The sequence below is a fragment of the Pristiophorus japonicus genome, chromosome 8, assembly GCF_044704955.1.
Source record: "Pristiophorus japonicus isolate sPriJap1 chromosome 8, sPriJap1.hap1, whole genome shotgun sequence".
Classification (NCBI taxonomy): Eukaryota; Metazoa; Chordata; class Chondrichthyes; family Pristiophoridae; genus Pristiophorus; species Pristiophorus japonicus.
In genome coordinates, this window is record NC_091984.1 from 66310823 (window position 1) to 66332180 (window position 21358).

The 21358-nt window shown below is 42.4% G+C and overlaps 1 protein-coding gene across 5 annotated transcripts in view; it reads left to right on the forward strand.

Annotated features, from left to right (window-relative positions):
• Positions 1 to 21358, forward strand: part of faf1 (Fas (TNFRSF6) associated factor 1) — a 521459-nt gene that overhangs the window by 274495 nt on the left and 225606 nt on the right. For 4 of the 5 annotated variants that reach the window (XM_070886901.1, XM_070886898.1, XM_070886902.1 and 1 more), the window contains one exon: positions 12633 to 12728. The exons of the other annotated variant lie outside the window; for it this stretch is intronic. In XM_070886901.1, coding sequence (XP_070743002.1) covers positions 12633 to 12728 — 96 coding nt within the window. The remainder of the gene's footprint in view (positions 1 to 12632; positions 12729 to 21358) is intronic. 5 annotated transcript variants of the gene reach the window in all.

A 21358-nucleotide genomic window follows, 5' to 3' on the forward strand; every position in this document is an offset into this window, starting at 1 on the left:
TCATATTTCTTAATTATATGTTTTGGACAAGGTCCCTAGACATTACACTCCATACACCTTCATACTTCAGATTCTAATATAGAACTCCAATCTAGTGGACTACTGTGATAATGCAACTACTCATGTAAATACAATAAAAGCATCATGTGACAAGGTCACCTGACAAGTTCCTGAGTGGAGCCATCTTGTGTGTTTGTGATGTCGTAAAGAATATATCCCATTGGATCGGCTAATCGGATTCCCTGGCTGAAATTTGTGTTGGTGGATGATTCCAACCAAACAACAGAGAGACTTTGAGAGGTTCTCTGTTTTGCAGAACAGTGAAAAATCTAAGGTAAATTTCAAGCACACTGTTGACATTGCCAGAGTCCAGATGGCCGTGCCTATGGGAATAATAAGGCGCTTGGGTGAGTTCCATCATGACCAAGAGACTTTTGGAGCATATGTGGAGTGGCGAGAAATGTTTTTCACTGTGAATAGTATCATCGAAGTCCCCGATGATGAAAACCGTAACCGGGTGGTGTTAGAAAGGAAATGGGTTATTTTCTTGGCTGAAGCAGGTCCTGACATGTGTGAAACCCTGAAAAATGTGCTTGTTCCCATCAAGCTGAAGGGTATACCACTGACTGAGATTCAGAACAGCACTACAGTCTTGAGTCCCTGGAAATTGCTGAGTGTTACCGTTTTGCAATACAAAATCAATTAGAGTATCAGTTCACGCATTCTCAGTGCCAGTGAGCAGAATTATGCACAGATTGAAAGAAAGCTTTGGCATTGATTTTTGGGGTCAAGAAGTTCCACAAATACTTGTATGGTCGTAAGTTTACCATCGTTACGGACCATAAGCCCCTGACAGCAATCCTCCACCCAAAATCTCCAGTTCCAACCTCAGCTGCAGCCGAAATGCAGAGATGGGCTTTGATTTTGTCACAATATACATATGACATTGAGTACAGACGATCAGCTGGTCACGATAATGCTGATGCTATGTCTAGATTGCCATCCCCATCACAAGTTACACCCACTAGGGAAGAAGTATTCTATTTTTCATACATTGATGAACCGCCAATCATGGCTGAAGAGATTGTTAGAGCAATCAAGCGTGACCCAATTATGTCAACAGTGTAGGATTTCATAGCAAATGGCTGGCCAAACCAAGTATCCGAGAAAGATAATCATCCATACTTTGTTCGTAGGAATTAATTATGAGATAAAGATTGTATCATGTGGGGTGCAAGAGTAGTTAACCCAAATAAGTTCAGGTCCAAATTATTAGGAGATCTTCATGACCAGCACCTGGGAATGTGCTTGACCAAGAGTTTTGCATGCAGTTACTTATGGTGGCCAGGTCTAGATAAAGATATAGAGTACATCATCATTCAGTGTACAACATGTAAATCGGTAAGCAAGAAACCACCATCAGGACCATTACAGCCATGGAAATGGCCTCCCAGGGTGTGGCAATGGTTACATTTAGATTTTGCTGAGCTAGAAGGGCAACAATTGTTCATTATGATTGATAACCATTTGAAGTGGGTAGAGGTGTTTCCGATGTGGAAAATAACAAGTAACACGAGACAATTTGCGAAGATTGTTAGCTTCATTATGGCCTCCCAGAAGAAATTGTGTCTGATAATGGGCCACAATTTTGTTCAGAAGAATTTGCACAGTTCGTGAGCAGAAATCATGTGAAACATACCAAGGTCCAACCGTACCGCCCTGCTTCAAATGGTGCAGCAGAGAGCGCACAGTACAAATTGTAAAACGTGCTCTCATCAAGCAAATGTTGGATCCAATTTAAATAAATGGCAGTTGTCGTTGGATCACAAATTGGCACATTTTCTAATTTCTTATCGTAATACTCCTCATACAACTACTGGTAGAACACCAGCAGAATTGTTTCTCAAACGACAGCCACAAACCAGGTTCTCATTGTTAAAGTCAAACTTGGCACAGTCCGTGGAAGAGAAACAATTAAGACAGAAAGTGAATCACAATAGAGGTGTAGAGTAAGAGAGAGAAGTGTGAAATTAAATCAGAAGGTTTGGGTGAAGAACCATCACCATAAATGGGTAAAGTAGTTACCAGGAAGCATAGTGAAAGTATGAGATCCTCGTACATATTTGGTCAAGATGTTTCATCATGGTTTATTCACACTGATCATATTTTACCTACAGAGGTGGAAGGAGTTGAAAGTTGGAATAATTTGATTATTTCTGATAAGTCAGATAGTCTTGTTACAAGTAGAGTACCAGTAGCAAATCCTACATCAGATGTACTAGAAACAAGAGCAAGAGAAAGTCAGAATTTAAGTCTGAGTCCAAGTCGGGCAGACAAACAGTCTGAAGTTGTAGAGAGTTGAAATATAGATCAAGGATTGCCCTTAGAGAAAAACTTTCCTCAGACTCAACCTAGAATGAGTCCAAGTTTGACACCAAGTTCTGTTCGAGAGCGAAGGTATCCTCTTGAAACAGAAAAACAGTTGTTCAGTTTGATTTGTAAATATTGCAAAATAAGTCCATCTCTTTTGTTGTGTATAACCATTACTCCTTCATTAAGGAGGGAGAAGTGTAATATAGAGCGCCACCTAGTGGACTACTGTGGCAATACAACTACTCATGTAAATACAATAAAAGCTTCATGTGGACAAGGTCACCTGACTAGTTCCTGAGTAGAGCCATCTTGTGCGTGAAGTGTGTTTGTGGTGTTGTAAGGAATATATCACATAGATGTCTTCAGTAAAACCCAAAGTGTGCTGTTTCACATTATGGCCTAGATTTTCTGGTACACGTGCAGCTTAGTCTTAAATGGTTTGGGTCGAGGTTTGACAGAAAATGGGGGAGGTTTGACAGAAAATGGGACAAAAAGTCTTGCGGCCTTTGGAAAGGCTGAAAATACATTTCAACCCATTGACGGCCTTTGAGCCTGAAAGGGGAGAGGTATAAGAAATGAAGGGCAGAAATGAAATTAAAAGACATTCATTGTGGTGCCACAACATGGAGTCTGCAGTCAAGTAACTGAGCAACCCAGCATCAGATTCCTGTATGATTGCTACTGATAGGTGGTTCTGCATGAACTCGTTGTGAGGAGAGTAACCCTGTTCACACACCAGGGCACAATTACCATATGTCAGTATTTCAGCATGGCTGGAAGGAGGTGGAGGCAGGATTGAGGCTGCAGCTGACTTACTGTCACTGGCACTGCCATGCCTATGGTGCATATCAGCTGCAGGTGTCTTTACTGCGGGCAGAGCTTTGCATCTGAATATCAGCTGCAGGTGTCTTTACTGCGGGCAGAGCTTTGCATCTGATTCTCTGCTGCCCTGGAGCCTATGCAGATAGTTTGCCATGAATGTTGGCAGGTAGATGTGAGAGGATGTCCAGATATATTTGGAATTCTGGAATTCTTTCTTTCATGCATTACTGTGATTGGGGTGTTTCTGAAAAAAAATCCACCATTACATACTGTATTGTCATCTGGTCCCCTGTCACAACTTTGAGAATTGAAGTTTCTGCATGCACTAATCTTCCGACAAAGCAAGGTGTGTGCTTTTCTACCTGTAGATGTGGGTATCAGGGTGCTAGTGGACGGGCAAGGAATACTTCTGGTGCACCCTTAACTATCTGGCATTCTTCTGTTGGTTCTCCTCTTGTCCCTATGAAAAGTTCAGTTATAGGAGGATTTCAATTGGGAAACCTACTGTGCCATTGTTGACACTAGCAAAATGACAGAACAGAGCAAATTGCCACAATGCGTACTAAAGTAGCAACAGAAAAATCAAAAACATAACAAAGGAAAACCATGTAGAAATGTAATGAAAATTGATCACTGAGTTATTTACTACCTTGAACACCAGAAATGCATGATTTGGTAGCAATCTGACATTAGGATCCCTGCCCATTTTCCCAGTCAAACTCTCCCAATTTACCCCTGTTTATCTGGGAACCCAAACAGAAAATATACCCTTATAAATCTTGTCCTCAGCTTGGTAAAATAACACAATTGGCTCCATGTTGCTAATGGATGAAAACAGGACATGGAAAAGTGAGGGGCTGCTGGAGGTATTTATTAATGCAAAACTACTTTCAGCAGTGTTAAATGAAAGCAGAATACAGCATGGTATGGAAAGTTTACATGTAACAGGTGATTTGAATACCGCAGAAAAATTGTAGGACAAAATCAGATTTTTAGCAAATGAATTGGTTGCAGGTAGGGCATCAAAAGGTAGTGTGGAAACAAATGAATATCCCATATCTTGCTGTAATCTGCACAATACAAAGGATGAACTTGGATCCTTGAATTATGCACATATTTGACCACTTCAGTAGCCATAAGGCATACTATTAGTACAGTTGTGGTGCTGAGAAAGAATGTGAAAATATATAGGCCCGTTGTACATACGCACCGTTACATACGCGAAACCTGGCTCTTGCGATCTGTCAAGGTTCGCCTTGACAGATCGTGCGCATCTGCTGTAAATTCACTTTTGCTGGCGCAGAGTTGGGCTATTTGCCCAACTACTGCCCAGCGAATACCTGCCAAACCCTTATGCCTGGTAAAAGCAACCATAATGGCTCCTTTTACCAGTGCAAGGATTAAAATAAGTGTTAAAATAAAACTTTTTAAACGATTTATACATTCACTTACATTTAAATTTAGTTTAGCTTATTTTTGGCCTGTTTAAAAATGTTCAATTTTATTTTTCAAACATTACATTTTTATTTTAAATGTTTGTTTAAAGGGTATTTTAATTAAGTTTGAACCTGTAATTATTTTTATTTCAGTGTTGTGAAATGTTATTTATTAGTTGATTTCTATTATGCTTATGAGGATTCCATACGTAAATGGAATCCCCATTCGTATAATAGGAATCCTCCTTTGTCGTTGGTTGGCCTGGCCCACGTGGTCCCGGGGACGCATTGAATGCGCCCCTGGGATGTGTGGGCCTTTACGCAAGCGCAGGCCCAGGAGCGCAAGAGTCCGAAGTTCTGGAACCATCAGGTATTTATGGCCTTTTCTTGCAGTTCGGTAGCATACGCAGGCAGCAAGCCATAATTTATACTTTTGTGTGTGTGTATGGGCCCAAGTTTCCACATGATTTGCGCCTGATTTTTAGGAGCAACTGGTGGAGAACGGACTATCTTAGAAATCGCAATTCTCCACATTTTTTTTTCTGCAGTTCTAGTGAGGTAGAACAGTTCTACTTTAGAACAGAATTTTTTCTTCAAAAGGGGGCGTGTCCGGCCACTGACGCCTGATTTCAAAGTTTCCACAGTGAAAACGTACTCCAAACTAAAGTAGAATGGAGCAAGTGAAGATTTTTGTAGAACTGAATAAACCTGTTCTACACATTAAAAAATCAGGCGCAGGTTACAAATTAGGCGTCCAGAACGAGGTGGGGGGGAAGGGAACTCATTAAATTCTACAATCAATCCTTATTTATACATCTACAAATATTATACAAATAAATCCAACCTGAATAAACATTTATAAGCAAAGAAAAGATTAAATAAACCATCTTCCTACCTGTGTGAAAGTGCTTCAGCCATCGTTCGAAGGAAACCGCCGTTTGTTGCCGCGCAGGGGAGGGAGGGGAAGGAGACAGCGGCTTGTTGCCACGCAGGAGAGGGAGGGGAAGGAGACAGCGGCTTGTTGCCACGCAGGGGAGGGAGGGGAAGGAGACAGCGGCTTGTTGCCGCGGAGGGGAGGGAGGGGAAGGAGACAGCGGCTTGTTACCGTGGAGGGAGGGGAAGGAGACAGCGGCTTGTTGCCACGCAGGGGAGGGAGGGGAAGGAGACAGCGGCTTGTTGCCGCGCAGGGGAGGGAGGGGAAGGAGACAGCGGCTTGTTGCTGCGGAGGGGAGGGAGGGGAAGAAGACAGCGGCTTGTTGCCGCGCAGGGGAGGGAGGGAGGGGAAGGAGACAGCGGCTTGTTGCCACAGAGGGGAGGGAGGGGAAGGAGACAGCCGTTTGTTGCCGCGGAGGGGAGGGAGGGGGAGGAGACAGTGAGAAGGGAAGCCTCAGTGCTGATGGCAATGTGATTTTATTAAAAAATGTTCAAAAATTAAACAGCTACAAAGAACTACAAAAATGGCCGAGTGCCAATGTGTTTTTCACACTGAGCATGTGCGAACGCTACAACGCGCACGCGCAGCGTTGCCGGCAGGAAAAAAACTAATTTAAATAGTACCCGCCCCCTCCCACTTACAAAATCGGCGCGAGTGTAGGCTCCGCCCCCCTGGGCGCCGTGCCAAACAGACAAGGAGCTGCAAAGCACTCCAGAATAGCGCGTTTTTTTTCTGGCGCCGTTTGAGGCGTGAAAAACGGGCGCCCAGCTCGGAGGGGCGCCCGTTTTTTATCCTGTGGAAACTTGGGCCCTATATGTGGAGAACAATGAGCCCGAACTTGGTGGCAGCTAAGTGCCGCCCAAAGGAGCACCGAGATACCTGACGGTATTTTTGACAGGAGTTTCATAAAACAAGTCCTTGAAAGACTGCCCAGTGGCAAAAAAGGGACTTACACTGTGAACCTGGGTGGCAGCAGGCAAGAGCTCCCAATCTCGGGGGCAAATGCAATCCTCACCAAAGTGCCGCTGAGGATAGAGTCGGGGCCCAGGGAAGAGAGAGCATATAAAAATAAAAAGTTACACAAATAAAAAAAAAACACTGGAAGATCTTTAGGGGACCCCATCCACATAAATCGCTGAAAAAAAAAAGTTCACTAAACCTTTTTTGACGGTCTTCATACTTACCGTTGAGGTTAGACCTGCTTCCACGCAACGGTCCTTCTCCCTGCTGCTGCCGACTCCGCCACCCCCCCCCACCCCCCGGGAGGAATCTGCCAGCTCGGCGGGCGGGAAGACACTTGTGCGCTAACGGCCGTTAGCGAGCGTTTCCCAGAGGTCCTCCCCTCCGGCTGGCAGGAGGCCTAGTGGAAACTGGCACTGAGGGGAGACCGCCCAAAAAACTTGGCGGCAGCATGCGGTAAGGCCGACAAGTTCAGGTCCAATATAATTAAGTAATGCAGTCAAACACTGTTTCTGTCGTGTGTTTGGTAACATCATTTTCAACTAGCTGAGAAATGGTATCAAACACCATCACAGAACCACTTACTAAATAATTTTACTCTGTCCAGTGTGTTAGAACAAGCTTTGTACACTCTCTCCCGATTTTATCCCGTTATTGGTGACTTTTCCAAATATGATGCCTTTTGCCAGGGTTCTGCAGATGTTGAGAGCCAGGTGCATCCCCCAAGTGGCATTGTTCATGTGAGAATTCAGGCCTCAGTGTTAATTCAACCAGGGGGGGTCATCACAGTTGGACCTGATCCTGGCCTGACTTGAGTACACATACTTTTCAGCAGGTTTTCTGAGATAGCTGCCAGAAATAGGCAATTTTGCTGATTTTTCTCCTTCACGAACCCTATGTGCTAATGACTTTTAATTCATTTTAATGGAAAAGTGATAAGATCATCTCTGAGAGTAATTCATAAATCCAAATGTTTGAAGCTGGTTTTGTTAGAGGTAGTAATTTTGTTTACAACTGTGCAGAAAAATCACAGTAGTTATTTTTAAACACGTGGCTGCAGAAAATTGTTTTTTCTGCCATAAGATGTTATATTGAGAGCTGTTTGCTTGAATTAAATCATCTACTGTGACACTTTAATAAGGTACTCAAATAGATGATTTGGAAATATATTTAAGTAGACTGATAAGTAATTGTCACAGTTAGCCCCTAGACATAATAATAGAAATAGATAAATTTAACAGGTGTGAGAGGATGAATCGTCTTGTATCTCCAAGAATAAATGTTTTTATTTTCTTTAAATGGACCTGGAATGGAACTGTCAAGTGATTGAGAGGATCATATTGGAAAAAAAGCTGGAACTAGTTTTTCAAACCACTTATACTCCAATATGTCTATTTTGAAACTAAATTGAGAAGATGCTTCCAATTTTTCAAAAAACTATTCATTTTTTTTAGTCTATTATATGTGTAAGATTGTTATCTATATAATTATGTGAAACTGGAAAAATAAGTGTACTGGAGCATAAGATTCACATAAGGAAGTACAGCACTGGCCCTACGGGTACAGCCTACAGTCTGTGTGCTATTTACACAAGGGTTTCCAAGATAATTGCTCTGGACCTGCATGTCTGTTTTGATATCCAGTTTGTTCCAGAATATCATATCTAACTTCCCTTTTAATTGTGGGCACACTTCTCAAAATTGCTTTGACCAAAGTACTTTAACCCTGCTGCTTCAAACATGGCAACAGGCTAGTCCAGGCAGGTTGGTGTTTCATAGCACTTTCTGGGTCTCTAGCCTTTTCACAAAGTAAATTAAAGCATTTGAGAGGAGCTAATGACCTTCCTTTCAACACACGCATGATAACATTGTTTTTTTTGTAAAAACTGATGTGTATTGTGATAAATTATGACACTGAATAAATGAAAGATTTGAATTGAGATTTCTTGTCTAAATTCCATTCATAAATTAATTCGATTTTGAGATCTGAGCACAATTTCTGGTATATTGTCCTGCATAAAAATTAGAAATACCTCAATCAGTTTATGATGATATGGAGAGAAAACAAAAAAAAAAGTGTTCCAAGACTGTCATCATCATCATAGAAACATAGAAAATAGGTGCAGGAGCAGGCCATTCAGCCCTTCTAGCCTGCACCGCCATTCAATGAGTTCATGGCTGAACATGCAACTTCAGTACCCCCTTCCTGCTTTCTCGCCATACCCCTTGATCCCCCGAATAGTAAGGACTTCATCTAACTCCCTTTTGAATATATTTAGTGAATTGGCCTCAACTACTTTCTGTGGTAGAGAATTCCACAGGTTCACCACTCTCTGGGTGAAGAAGTTTCTCCTCATCTCGGTCCTAAATGGCTTACCCCTTATCCTGAGACTGTGACCCCTGGTTCTGGACTTCCCCAACATTGGGAACATTCTTCCTGCATCTAACCTGTCTAAACCCGTCAGAATTTTAAACGTTTCTATGAGGTCCCCTCTCATTCTTCTGAACTCCAGTGAATACAAGCCCAGTTGATCCAGTCTTTCTTGATAGGTCAGTCCCACCATCCCGGGAATCAGTCTGGTGAATCTTCGCTGCACTCCCTCAATAGCAAGAATGTCCTTCATCATAGGCAATCACTCGGACTTGAGAAAGACTTGCTTCCATTCCTGAAGTGAGTACTTTGGTGGTTGAACAGCCCAATACGAGAGCCACAGACTCTGTCACAGGTGGGACAGATACTCGTTGAGGGAAGGGGTGGGTGGGACTGGTTTGCCACACGCTCTTTCCACTGTCTGCGCTTGATTTCTGCATGCTCTCGGCATTGAGACTTGAGGTGCTCAGCGCCCTCTTGGATGCACTTCCTCCACTGCCATCCAAGACTGTAACCCACTAACACATGTTTGGAAGATGCTTTAAATAGTAATTATCATTTTTTTTTTCAAATCCCTCCACGGCTTCGTCCCTACCTATCTCTCTAACCACCTCTAGCCCTATAATCCTCCCAGATCTCTGCACTTCTCCAACTCTGGCCTCTTGCAATATCCCCGATTTTAATCGCTCCACCATTGGCGGCTGTGCTTTCAGCTGCCTAGGCCCTAAGCTCTGGAATTTCTTCCTTGTGTGGCTCGGTGTCAAATTTTGTTTGAAACCGCTCCTATGAAGCATCTTAGGACACTTTACTAAATTAAAGGTGCTAAATAAATGCATTTTGGGTAACCTCGTCATTTGGAACCTTATTTTTTTTTTGTTGACGGCGCACTTTAAAAAAAAAAAAAAGTTTAGTTTAATTTGCCTGTTATGGAATGTTCTCAATGCAGTTGTACCTTTTTTAAGTTTATCATGTCCTCCCTCATGTGAATCTAAATCATGAGTATAATATCAGCTGCTAATGATTAAAATAATTTACAACACAGAAACAGGCCATTCGGCTCAAGAAGTCTATGCTAGTGTTTATGGTCTGCATAGGCCTCCTCCCAGCTCCTTCATCCAACTCCATCAACATATCCTTCTATTCCTTGCTCCATCATGTGTTTAGCTAGCTTCCTCTTAAAGTCATTATGCTATTCACCTCAACCAGTCCTTGTGATAGCAAGTTCCACAGTCTAACCACTCCTGGTAAAGACATTTCTCCTGAATTCCCTATTGGATTTGTTAAGGACTCTCTTATATTTTTGGTCCTTGTTCTGTCTCTCCCGCAAGTGGAAACGTCTTCTCTACATCAACCCTATCAAACCCTCATATCACCCCTCAGTCTTCTCTCTTCTAGAGAAAAGAGCCCCAGCTTGTTCAATCTTTCCTGATAGCTATAACTTCTCAATTTTGTTTTATGAAAAGTGCTATTTTTATGTGACTGTAATAAATCATCATGTATAATGAAATGATTACAATTGATTGGCCACTGTTTAGTTTTGTTAGCCAGGTCTTTCATGCCTACACAAATCACTAGATTCTGCAGTGAGTCAGAGTTTATTTTACTAAAATGGCAGTGCCTCCATAATTAACCATCTTGTTTATTAACCTGGAAACTTAATATGTGTGTCTTGGCTTGGTCAAATGGGATTTACTTCGTGTTGTGGGATGGCATAAAGGCAATTAAAGTAAAACAAGCTATTCTATTTTAACTTTATTAGCTGCCGTCTCCAAGATAATCACTTTGGGCTCTGAGGTCTTGAAACATGGAACAGAGAATAGTTTGTTTCTATTACTGAAGTGGCATTCTCATTCACTCCTTCACATTTTGAAGATATTTACTAAAATACTCCCTTTAAGCAGAGTATATTTTTCAGATCAATTTTGCATATATTATTTAAGTTATGCTAACCTCAATATTACAAATTAAATTCCTAACCAAACAATACAACTATGTGTTAGAATAATGTGTTGATGGTTTGGTGTCTTTATTTTAATTAATCCCTTAGTATCCGACCTTGTTTTAAATTTACGGTACCTGTTAATTAGTGCAACAAATGGAATTTGAATAGGTAAACATCACCTGTGTATTACACCTTTACTCAATGGAGTACGAAATATGTCACTTTGCCCTACATTTAAATACAGTGTAAAGTGGGGAGGGGGAAATTGTAATGATGAGAACGTTGTCCTATGAGGTGAGACTGAGTAGATTGGGCCTAATACTCTCTGGAGTTTAGAAGAAGGAGAGGTGATTTCATTGAAACATAGAAGATTCTGAGGGGGATTGACTGAGAAGATGTTGAGAGGTTGTTCCCTCTGGCTGGAGTGTCCAGAACTTGGGGGCATAGTCTCAGGATAAGGAGTCTGCCGTTAAGAATGAAATGAGGAGGAATTTCTTCACTCACAGGGTTGTGAATCTTTGGAATTCTCTACCCGAAAGGGCTGTGGATGTTGAATCATTGAGTATATTCAAGGCTGGGATAGATAGATTTTTGGACTCTCGGGAATCAAGGGATATGGGGATCGGGCGAGAAAGTGGAGTTGAAGCTGAAGATCAGCCATGATATTGAATGGCAGAGCAGGCTCGAAGGGCCATATCAACATCCTGGCAATACTCTGCCAATCAAGCGGGCTGCTTTTCTTTAATGGTGTCAAGCTTCTTGAGTGTTTTTGGAGCTGCACTCATCTAGGCAAGTAGAGAGTACTCCATCACACTCCTGACTTTTGCCTTTTAGATGCTGGAAAGGCTTTGGGGACTTGGGAGGTGATACACTCGCCACAAAATACCCAGCCTCTCACCTGCTCTTGTAGCCACGGTATTTATGTGGCTGGTCCAGTTAAGTTTCTGGTCAATGGTGATCCCCAGGATTATGATGTGGGATTTGGCGATGGTAATGTTGTTGAATGTCATGGGGCAGTGCTTGGACTCTCTCTGGCATTTGTGTGGCGTGAATGTTATTTGCCACTTATCAGCCCAAGCTTGAATATTGCCCAGGTCTTGCTGCATGTGGGCATGGACTGCTTCATTATCTGAGGAGTTGCGAATGGAACTGAACACTCTGCAATCACCAGCAAACATCCTCATTTCTGATCTTATGATGGAGGGAAGGTCATTGATGAAGTAGCTGAAGATGGTTGGGCCGCGGACACTGTCCTGAGGAACTCCTGCATCGATGTCCTGGGGCTGAGATGATTGGCCTTCAACAACCACAACCATCTTCCTTTTGTGCTAGGTATGACTCCAGCCGATGGAGAGTTTACTCCTCGATTACCATTGACTTCAATTTTACCAGGGCTCTTTGATGCCATACTTGATGTCCAGGGCTGTCGGTCTCACCTCACCTCTGGAATTCAGCTCCTTTGTCCATGTTTGGACCAAGACCATACTGTGTATCCCTGGTATCATCCTGCTATACCTCCTCTATACCCTCTTCAAGGCCTTGACATCCTCCCTAAAGTGTGGTGCCCAGAATTGTACACAATACTCCAGCTCAGGCCTAACCTGTGATTTGTAAAGGTTTATCATGTAATGGTTTAAAAAAAAAACTACGCATTTGGAGCTGTTTGAGTAACTTCTTTCTGACTGAAGCAGGAATCTAGAAAACCATACTCATTTCTGTTAGTTAAAGTATCTCTGAGGTACCTGTATAGCATATTGATTTATTTAATGTTACTCTGAATCAAACCTTTTTGCAGGTTGCTTTGGCTGCCGCTGGACTCAGTTATCCCTGCCATCGACTAACAGTCAGTAAAAGACCTTCACCTGCACAAACCCGAGAACAGTCTGAAGAGGTAAAACAAACATTTTGTTTTTTAATTTAACTTCAAACTTGAAATAATTTATTTTCTGCATACTATTTAAAAAAAAAAAAAAATGGCATCTCTGTATTTTCTTGTCACATTTAATTCTGCTAACATACTTGATTCTAGGTACTGGGTTTAATTTTACGCTTATAATTTATGTACATAGCTGTGACGGTTGGTCAGTATCCTTGGACTGCTGACGGAGGGAAATTTTCTTCTCCATGGACCACGTAGTCTCTGCATTTTCAACTTGCATGCCATGATATCGCAATATAAACACTAATATTACACCAATAAAGCTGCTCAAGTGGCAGAAAAAGCTTTATCAGTCATTTTAACTAATTAACAATTAAAAAGCAATTTTAATTTTTTTTAAACAAAATAGTTTGCAGTAATTTACTGTCCCTACACTCCTATTTCTGTTGTTATATAACACAAAATACTTTTTCTGTCTCATCTAGTTTATTTTATCTATCTCAAACCTTGATTTCTTAAAAGATTAACTTTACAATTGTTTTTATCTTCTTCGAGCTCCAAACATCCCATTTGAGGTTGGAGCAGGCTTTTTTTTTAAGTTTTCATTTGGCCTTACAGGTCAAATAAAAACTTTTTCTTCTTCTGACCTCAAATGGACATTCTGGTTAATCAAAAACCCTCCATAGAAGATTCAAGTAGCTGTATCACAAATATCAATTTTTCATCATCTACATTGAAACTGGTGACTAGTAACTTGTGCAATGGAATTTAAAAAACATTTTTTAAAGTTTAAAAAGTGTTGCAAGTTTTTCTTTTGAATGTATTTCTGGAACAAGAAGTCTCTTGGTAATGCCGAATGCAGTTATCAACAGTGCCATCAAACAATAACTACCCACCAATAATCTCCTCACTGACTGTATTCACCAAAGCCAAACATATCCAAGTCTCGACCTAGGCAGAAGGCTAACGGGAGTGCAGCGAAGGTTCACCAGACTGATTCCCGGGATGGCGGGACTGACCTATCAAGAAAGACTGGATCAACTGGGCTTGTATTCACTGGAGTTCAGAAGAATGAGAGGGGACCTCATAGAAACATTTAAAATTCTGACGGGGTTAGACAGGTTAGATGCAGGAAGAATGTTCCCAATGTTGGGGAAGTCCAGAACCAGAGGTCACAGTCTAAGGATAAGGGGTAAGCCATTTAGGACCGAGATGCGGAGGAACTTCTTCACCCAGAGAGTGGTGAACCTGTGGAATTCTCTACCACAAAGTTGTTGAGGCCAATTCACTAAATATATTCAAAAAGGAGTTAGATGAGGTCCTTACTACTAGGGGGATCAAGGGGTATGGCGAGAAAGCAGGAATGGGGTACTGAAGTTGAATGTTCAGCCATGAACTCATTGAATGGCGGTGCAGGCTAGAAGGGCCGAATGGCCTACTCCTGCACCTATTTTCTATGTTTCTAGGCATTGACACAAAAGCTGCAAGAGTGCTGAGAGTTAGTACTTTTGACATCAAAGCTGCATTCACACAAATAAAGCACGAAGGCTCCTTAGCAAAACTGAGGTTAATGGAAAAACTCTCCAGTGGCTGGAGTCGTGGAAGACACATAGGAAATGGTTGCAGTTGTCGGAGACCAATTATTGCAGATGTAGGACATCACTGCAGGAGTTCCTCAGGGCAATGTCCTCAGCCCAACCATCTTCAGTTGCTTCATGAATAACCTTCCCTGCATCATAAAGTCAGGAGTGGAGCAATTCATGAATGATTCTCCAACATTGAGCTCCATTCATAATTTCTCCGTAAATGAAAGCAGCCCATGCCAACCTACAGCTGGACCTGGACAACATCTCGGCTTGGGATGCCAAGTGGCAGATAATACAAGAGCCAGGCAATGACTATCTCCAACAAGAAAAGTCCCAACTACCGTCTGAACTTCAGTGGCACCATCATCACCAAGTCCACCACCATCAAAGTCCTGGGAGTCACTACTGTCCAGAAGGCTAACTGAACCAGCCGAATCAATAAAGTAGCAACAAGTAACGTGCAGGGGCTGAGTACTCTGCAGTGAGTGGCTTACCTCCTGAAGACACAACAATCTTCTTGATCGGCACTCCTGTCGCTGGACGTAGAATCCACCCCCTGAAGCACTGACACATTACAACTGTAGTATGTGCTATCTACAGGATACACTGCAGTAACTGACCAAGCTTATTTTCAGGGTTCCTCCCAGACCTGCAACCCCTCTCAACAAGGACAAGAGAGGGAAGATCATGTGAGCACCACCGACAAGTTCCATTCCAAGTCGCACTCCTTCCAAATTTGGACATCTATTGGCATTCCTTTATTGTTGGATCAAAATCCTGGACTTCATTACCTAACACCACAGTTTGAGCACCGTCCCTTCATGGAGAAAGATCACCACCAGCTTCTCAGTGTAGCTAAGTAGGACAATAAATGCGGCCTTTCCAGTATCGTTCACATCCAATGAAAAAAATAAAGGTTTATAGGTTCTCAGTCATGTGGTGTGCCCTTGATACCTGTTCCCCATTAGAGCAGGTAAAAGTTGATGCTCTTGTTACTATCCAGTTGTACAATAAGCATTCATGGAGCAGAATGAAATGTGATTGAAGAGAGTCACAACTTTCCTCCCCAGCTCTCTCATAACCAGTACTGCCAGGACAATAGGAGAGAGGTAACACAAATTTGGATAAAATATCAGAAATAACTTGTGTGCTGCCTAATTGCTGTATGTTACCATTAGTCATCTTCAGTAAAGGCTCTTTGTCTTCTATAAAGCTCCTAAGCAAGGATTGCTTTCCGATCTAATCTTTTTATAGGCAAATGAAAAATGCATACTATTTTATAGTACTGCTTTTGGTTCACCTTTTCTAAATAAGCCACTGCAGCTTTATTGCTGTGGTTGTATGTAATTAACTTGAACAGCCTAGCCATAGATGAATCTATGAATAATTAATGAATAGATTTTATGTCTTCATTTCATCAGCTTGCTTTGGGTTCTGTCACTGAAGTAGTAGCTGCATTGCTGCTTGAATGTGAATGAAAAGAACTCCCCTTGCCCAGTGATGGTGATAGTTTTCTTTCTTCAGTTTCTGTTTGTATGAATAGGCAAGCCATATTAAACCTTTTTAGAGAATTAACCACAAAATAAAAATGCATATTGTGCAACATATATTTCTTTATAACATCATGCAAATACATTTTCAAATTTGATAGCTGTAAATGAGACGCTTGTTTTATTATATTGCTTCAATACTCTGGCCTAGGTTTTCCAATCATAACTTTGAAAATAACTATTTAAAATGAATGGAGCAACATCAGTATTATAATCAAACCTATAAGTTCTTGAGAAATGTCATAATTTAGTAAAATGTCAGAATTTAAAAAAAATTGGTAACCATTTTTAATAGATTGATCACATAATTGAACATTTAGTAGTTTGAATTGATGCTGTATTGTTCAGAATACATGTTTATTAACCATTATGTCATGTTGTGATTGAAGTGTTCTGGCACAGACAGAGTAATACAACATTATGTACATGATTCCCAATATATGGGGTTTTATTCTATTAAAGAGGAGTATGTGGCACTGGTTAGGTGCTTCTCCATCAGGAAGCAGGATAAACTGCCAAGCAAGTTACTGAAGCAATTTTCAATTGTCTCCAAGCAGCCAGAACAATACTGGGGGCTGGAAGATACCTGGGAGCAAGTAGTTTTCCTTGCTTCTCAATTAGAGAATGGTCTTGATGTGTGTAAGGGAACAGAAAAATGAGTGGTTCTTGCTGGAATATACAAGTACATAGGATACAGAAACAGGCCATTCAGCCCAATCAGTCCATACCACTCAAGCCTCGTTCCATCTTTCCTCATTATCAGCATAACTGTCTCTTCCCTTCTTCCTGACATGCTTATCTAACTTCCCCTTAAAAGCATCTATACTATTCGTTTCAGCCACTCCCTGTGGTAGTGAGTTCCACATTCTCATCACTCTCTGGGTAAAGAAGTTTCTTCTGAATTTCCCATTTCTTGGTGACCATCTTATATTGGTGGTCTCTAATTATGCTCTTCCCCACAAGTGGAAACACTCTCTGTCTACTCTATCAAAACCTTTCATAATTTTAAAGACCTCTATTAGGTCATCCCTGAGCCTTCTCTTTTAAAGAGAAAAGAGACCCAGCCTGTTAATCATTTTCTGACAGGTACACCCTTGCATTTCTGGTATCATCCTTGTAAATCTTCTCTTCACCCTCTCCTGTGTTGGGTGAAGAGCATGAGATTTGGTGTGATACTGGTTGTACATAAGAACAAAAGAATTAGGAACAGGAGTAGGCCATATAGCCCCTCGAGCCTGCTCCGCATTCAATGAGATCATGGCTGATCTGGCCGTGGACTCAGCTCCACTTACCCGCCCGCTCCCCGTAACCCTTAATTCCCTTATTGGTTAAAAATCTATCTATCTGTGATTTGAATACATTCAATGAGCTAGCCTCAACTGCTTCCTTGGGCAAAGAATTCCACAGATTCACAACCCTCTGGGAGAAGGAATTCCTTCTCAACTCGGTTTTAAATTGGCTCCCCCGTATCTTGAGGCTGTGCCCCTAGTTCTAGTCTCCCCGACCAGTGGAAACAACCTCTCTGCCTCTATCTTGTCTATCCCTTTCATTATTTTAAATGTTTCTATAAGATCACCCCTCATCCTTCTGAACTCCAACGAGTAAAGACCCTGTCTGCTCAATCTATCATCATAAGGTAACCCCCTCATCTCCGGAATCGGCCTTGTGAATCGTCTCTGTACCCCCTCCAAAGCTAGTATATCCTTCCTGAAGTAAGGTGACCAAAACTGCACGCAGTACTCCAGGTGCGGCCTCACCAATACCCTATACAGTTGCAGCAGGACCTCCCTGCTTTTGTATTCCATCCATCTCGCAATGAAGGCCAACATTCCATTCGCCTTCCTGATTACCTGCTGCACCTGCAAACTAACTTTTTGGTATTCATGCACAAGGACCCCCAGGTCCCTCTGCACTGCAGCATGTTGTAATTTCTCCCCATTCAAATAATATTCCCTTTTACTGGTTTTTTCCCCCCAAGGTGGATGACCTCACATTTTCCGACATTGTATTCCATCTGCCAAACCTTAGCCCATTCGCTTAACCTATCTAAATCTCTTTGCAGCCTCTCTGTGTCCTCTACACAACCCGCTTTCCCACTAATCTTTGTGTCATCTGCAAATTTTGTTACACTGCACTCTGTCCCCTCTTCCAGGTCATCTATGTATATTGTAAACAGTTGTGGTCCCAGCACCGATCTCTGTGGCACACCACTAACCACCGATTTCCAACCCGAAAAGGACCCATTTATCCCGACTCTCTGCTTTCTGTTAGCCAGCCAATTCTCTATCCATGCTAATACATTTCCTCTGACTCCGCGCACCTTTATCTTCTGCAGTAACCTTTTGTGTGGCACCTTATCGAATGCCTTTTGGAAATCTAAACACACCACATCCATCGGTACACCTCTATCCACCATGCTCGTTATATCCTCAAAGAATTCCAGTAAATTAGTTAAACATGATTTCCCCTTCATGAATCCATGTTGCGTCTGCTTGATTGCACTATTCCTATCTAGATGTCCCGCTATTTCTTCCTTAATGATCGCTTCAAGCATTTTCCCCACTACAGATGTTAAACTTACCGGCCTATAGTTACCTGCCTTTTGTCTGCCCCCTTTTTTAAACAGAGGCGTTACATTAGCTGCTTTCCAATCCGCTGGTACCTCCCCAGAGTCCAGAGAATTTTGGTAGATTATAACGAATGCATCTGCTATAACTTCCGCCATCTCTTTTAATACCCTGGGATGCATTTCATCAGGACCAGGGGACTTGTCTACCTTGAGTCCCATTAGCCTATCCAGCACTACCCGCCCCCCCCCAGTGATGGTGATTATCTCAAGGTCCTCCCTTCCCACATTCCCGTGACCAGCAATTTTTGGCATGGTTTTTGTGTCTTCCACTGTGAAGACCGAAGCAAAATAATTGTTTAAGGTCTCAGCCATTTCCACATTTCCAATTATTAAATCCCCCTTCTCATCTTCTTAGGGACCAACATTTATTTTAGTCACTCTTTTCCGTTTTATATATCGGTGAAAGCTTTTACTATCTGTTTTTATGTTTTGTGCAAGTTTACTTTCGTAATCTATCTTTCCTTTCTTTATTGCTTTCTTGGTCATTCTTTGCTGTCATTTAAAATTTTCCCAATCTTCTAGTTTCCCACTAACCTTGGCCACCTTATACGCATTGGTTTTTAATTTGATACTCTCCCTTATTTCTTTGGTTATCCACGGCTGGTTATCCCTTCTCTTACCGCCCTTCTTTTTCACTGGAATATATTTTTGTTGAGCACTATGAAAGAGCTCCTTAAAAGTCCTCCTCTGTTCCTCAATTGTGCCACCATTTAGTCTGTGTTTCCAGTCTACTTCAGCCAACTCTGCCCTCATCCCACTGTAGTCCCCTTTGTTTAAGCATAGTACGCTCATTTGAGACACTACTTCCTCATCCTCAATCTGTATTACAAATTCAACTATACTGTGATCACTCATTCCGAGAGGATCTTTTACTTGGAGATCGTTTATTATTCCTGTCTCATTACACAGGACCAGATCTAAGATAGCTTGCTCCCTTGTAGGTTCTGTAACATACTGTTCTAAGAAACAATCCCGTATGCATTCTATGAATTCCTCCTCAAGGCTACCCCGTGCGATTTGATTTGACCAATCGATATGTAGGTTAAAATCCCCCATGATTACTGCCGTTCCTTTTTCACATGCCTCCATTATTCCCTTGATTATTGCCCGCCCTACCAAGAAGTTATTATTTGGGGGCCTATAAACTATGTCCACCAGTGACTTTTTCCCCTTACTATCTCTAATCTCTACCCACAATGATTCAACATTTTGTTCATTAGAGCCAATGTCGTCTCTCACAACTGCCCTGATATCATCCTTCATTAACAGAGCTACCCCACCTCCATTCCTCTCTTGTCTATCTTTCGAATTTTCAGATACCCCTGTATGTTTAATTCCCAGTCTTGGCCACCCTGCAACCACGTTTCAGTACTGGCCACCAAATCATGCCCACTTGTGATGATTTGTGCCGTCAACTCATTTACTTTGTTTCGAATGCTGCGTGCGTTCAAGTTAAGTGTTTTAATACTCGTTTTTAAACCATGATTTTTAGTTTTGACCCCTCCTGCAGCCCCTTTATATTCATACATATTGTCCCTTCCCATCACCTTGTGGTTTACACTTACCGCAGTGCTACTCTGCTCTGTTGCCTCCTGCCTTTTACATTCTTTCTTGGGGTTCTGTTCATCTGAGCTCTCACCCACCCTAACTAGCTCAGAGTCCTCTCCTGGGTTCCCATCCCCCTGCCAAGCTAGTTTAAAGCCCTCCCAACCATACTATCAAAACCACCCGCGAGAACATTGGTCCTGTCTCTGTTGAGGTGTAACCTGTCTGACTTGTACAGGTCCCATCTATCCCAGAAGCGGTCCCAATTGTTCAGGAAACTAAAGCCCTCCCTCCTACACCAACGGGAGAGTGGAGAGCACCAGTTCCAACTGTCGCAGGACGGGAGAGTGGAGAGCACCAGTTCCAACTGTCGCAGGACGGGAGAGTGGAGAGCACCAGTTCCAACTGTCGCAGGACGGGAGAGTGGAGAGCACCAGTTCCAACTGTCGCAGGACGGGAGAGTGGAGAGCACCAGTTCCAACTGTCGCAGGACGGGAGAGTGGAGAGCACCAGTTCCCACTGTCACAGGACGGGAGAGTGGAGAGCACCAGTTCCAACTGTCGCAGGACGGGAGAGTGGAGAGCACCAGTTCCAACTGTCGCAGGACGGGAGAGTGGAGAGCACCAGTTCCAACTGTCGCAGCTTATTCGCCACCGATGCCAATTCTGGCCATTTAGGTAACTTTGGCCAGCTAATAGTTACTCCATTTGTATGTGGCCTCTCGAGAAAACCCTTGCGGAGAGTTAAAGAAATCGTCGTAGGTAAGTACATTGGAGGCCATTCGGCCTGGGCTAGGAGCGGACCTGGACTGGCATGAAATCGGGGGCCGCAGAGCGGTGGGAAAGCACCGGAAAGGCTTGGCGGTGGGGGGGTGGGGGTGGGGGGGGGGGGGGGAGAGAGTGAGCTCGAAGAACAACCCCCCTAGTAAAATGGAGGGTTTACAGACAGTAGAATTGTTCTTGCATAGTAGGACATCACTGTTGCTTCCATTTGCAGTGAAACTCTTTAGATGACAAGGAAATACTTCAGTTGCTGCGTTAGGTTTGCATCATTGATCTTTGATGGTATTGGGTGGTAGTTATGAGTTCAGTCTCTTGAGAGATGCATCAGTTGCCTGGTATTGTAATCGTGATGCCATTCCTCTCTCCAATTTGTTCTATTCTATCTCATATTCTCCCTCTCTCTTCCACGAAACTGTCAGACTTATTTCCTGTAATGCTTTCCTGTGATTGAAATTCTTGTCATGCTTGCTTTCCGTCATAATTACGTTCCCTATTCATTTTACCTACCTCTGACTTTAAGCCCGGTTTCCAAACTAGGTGGTGATACTTA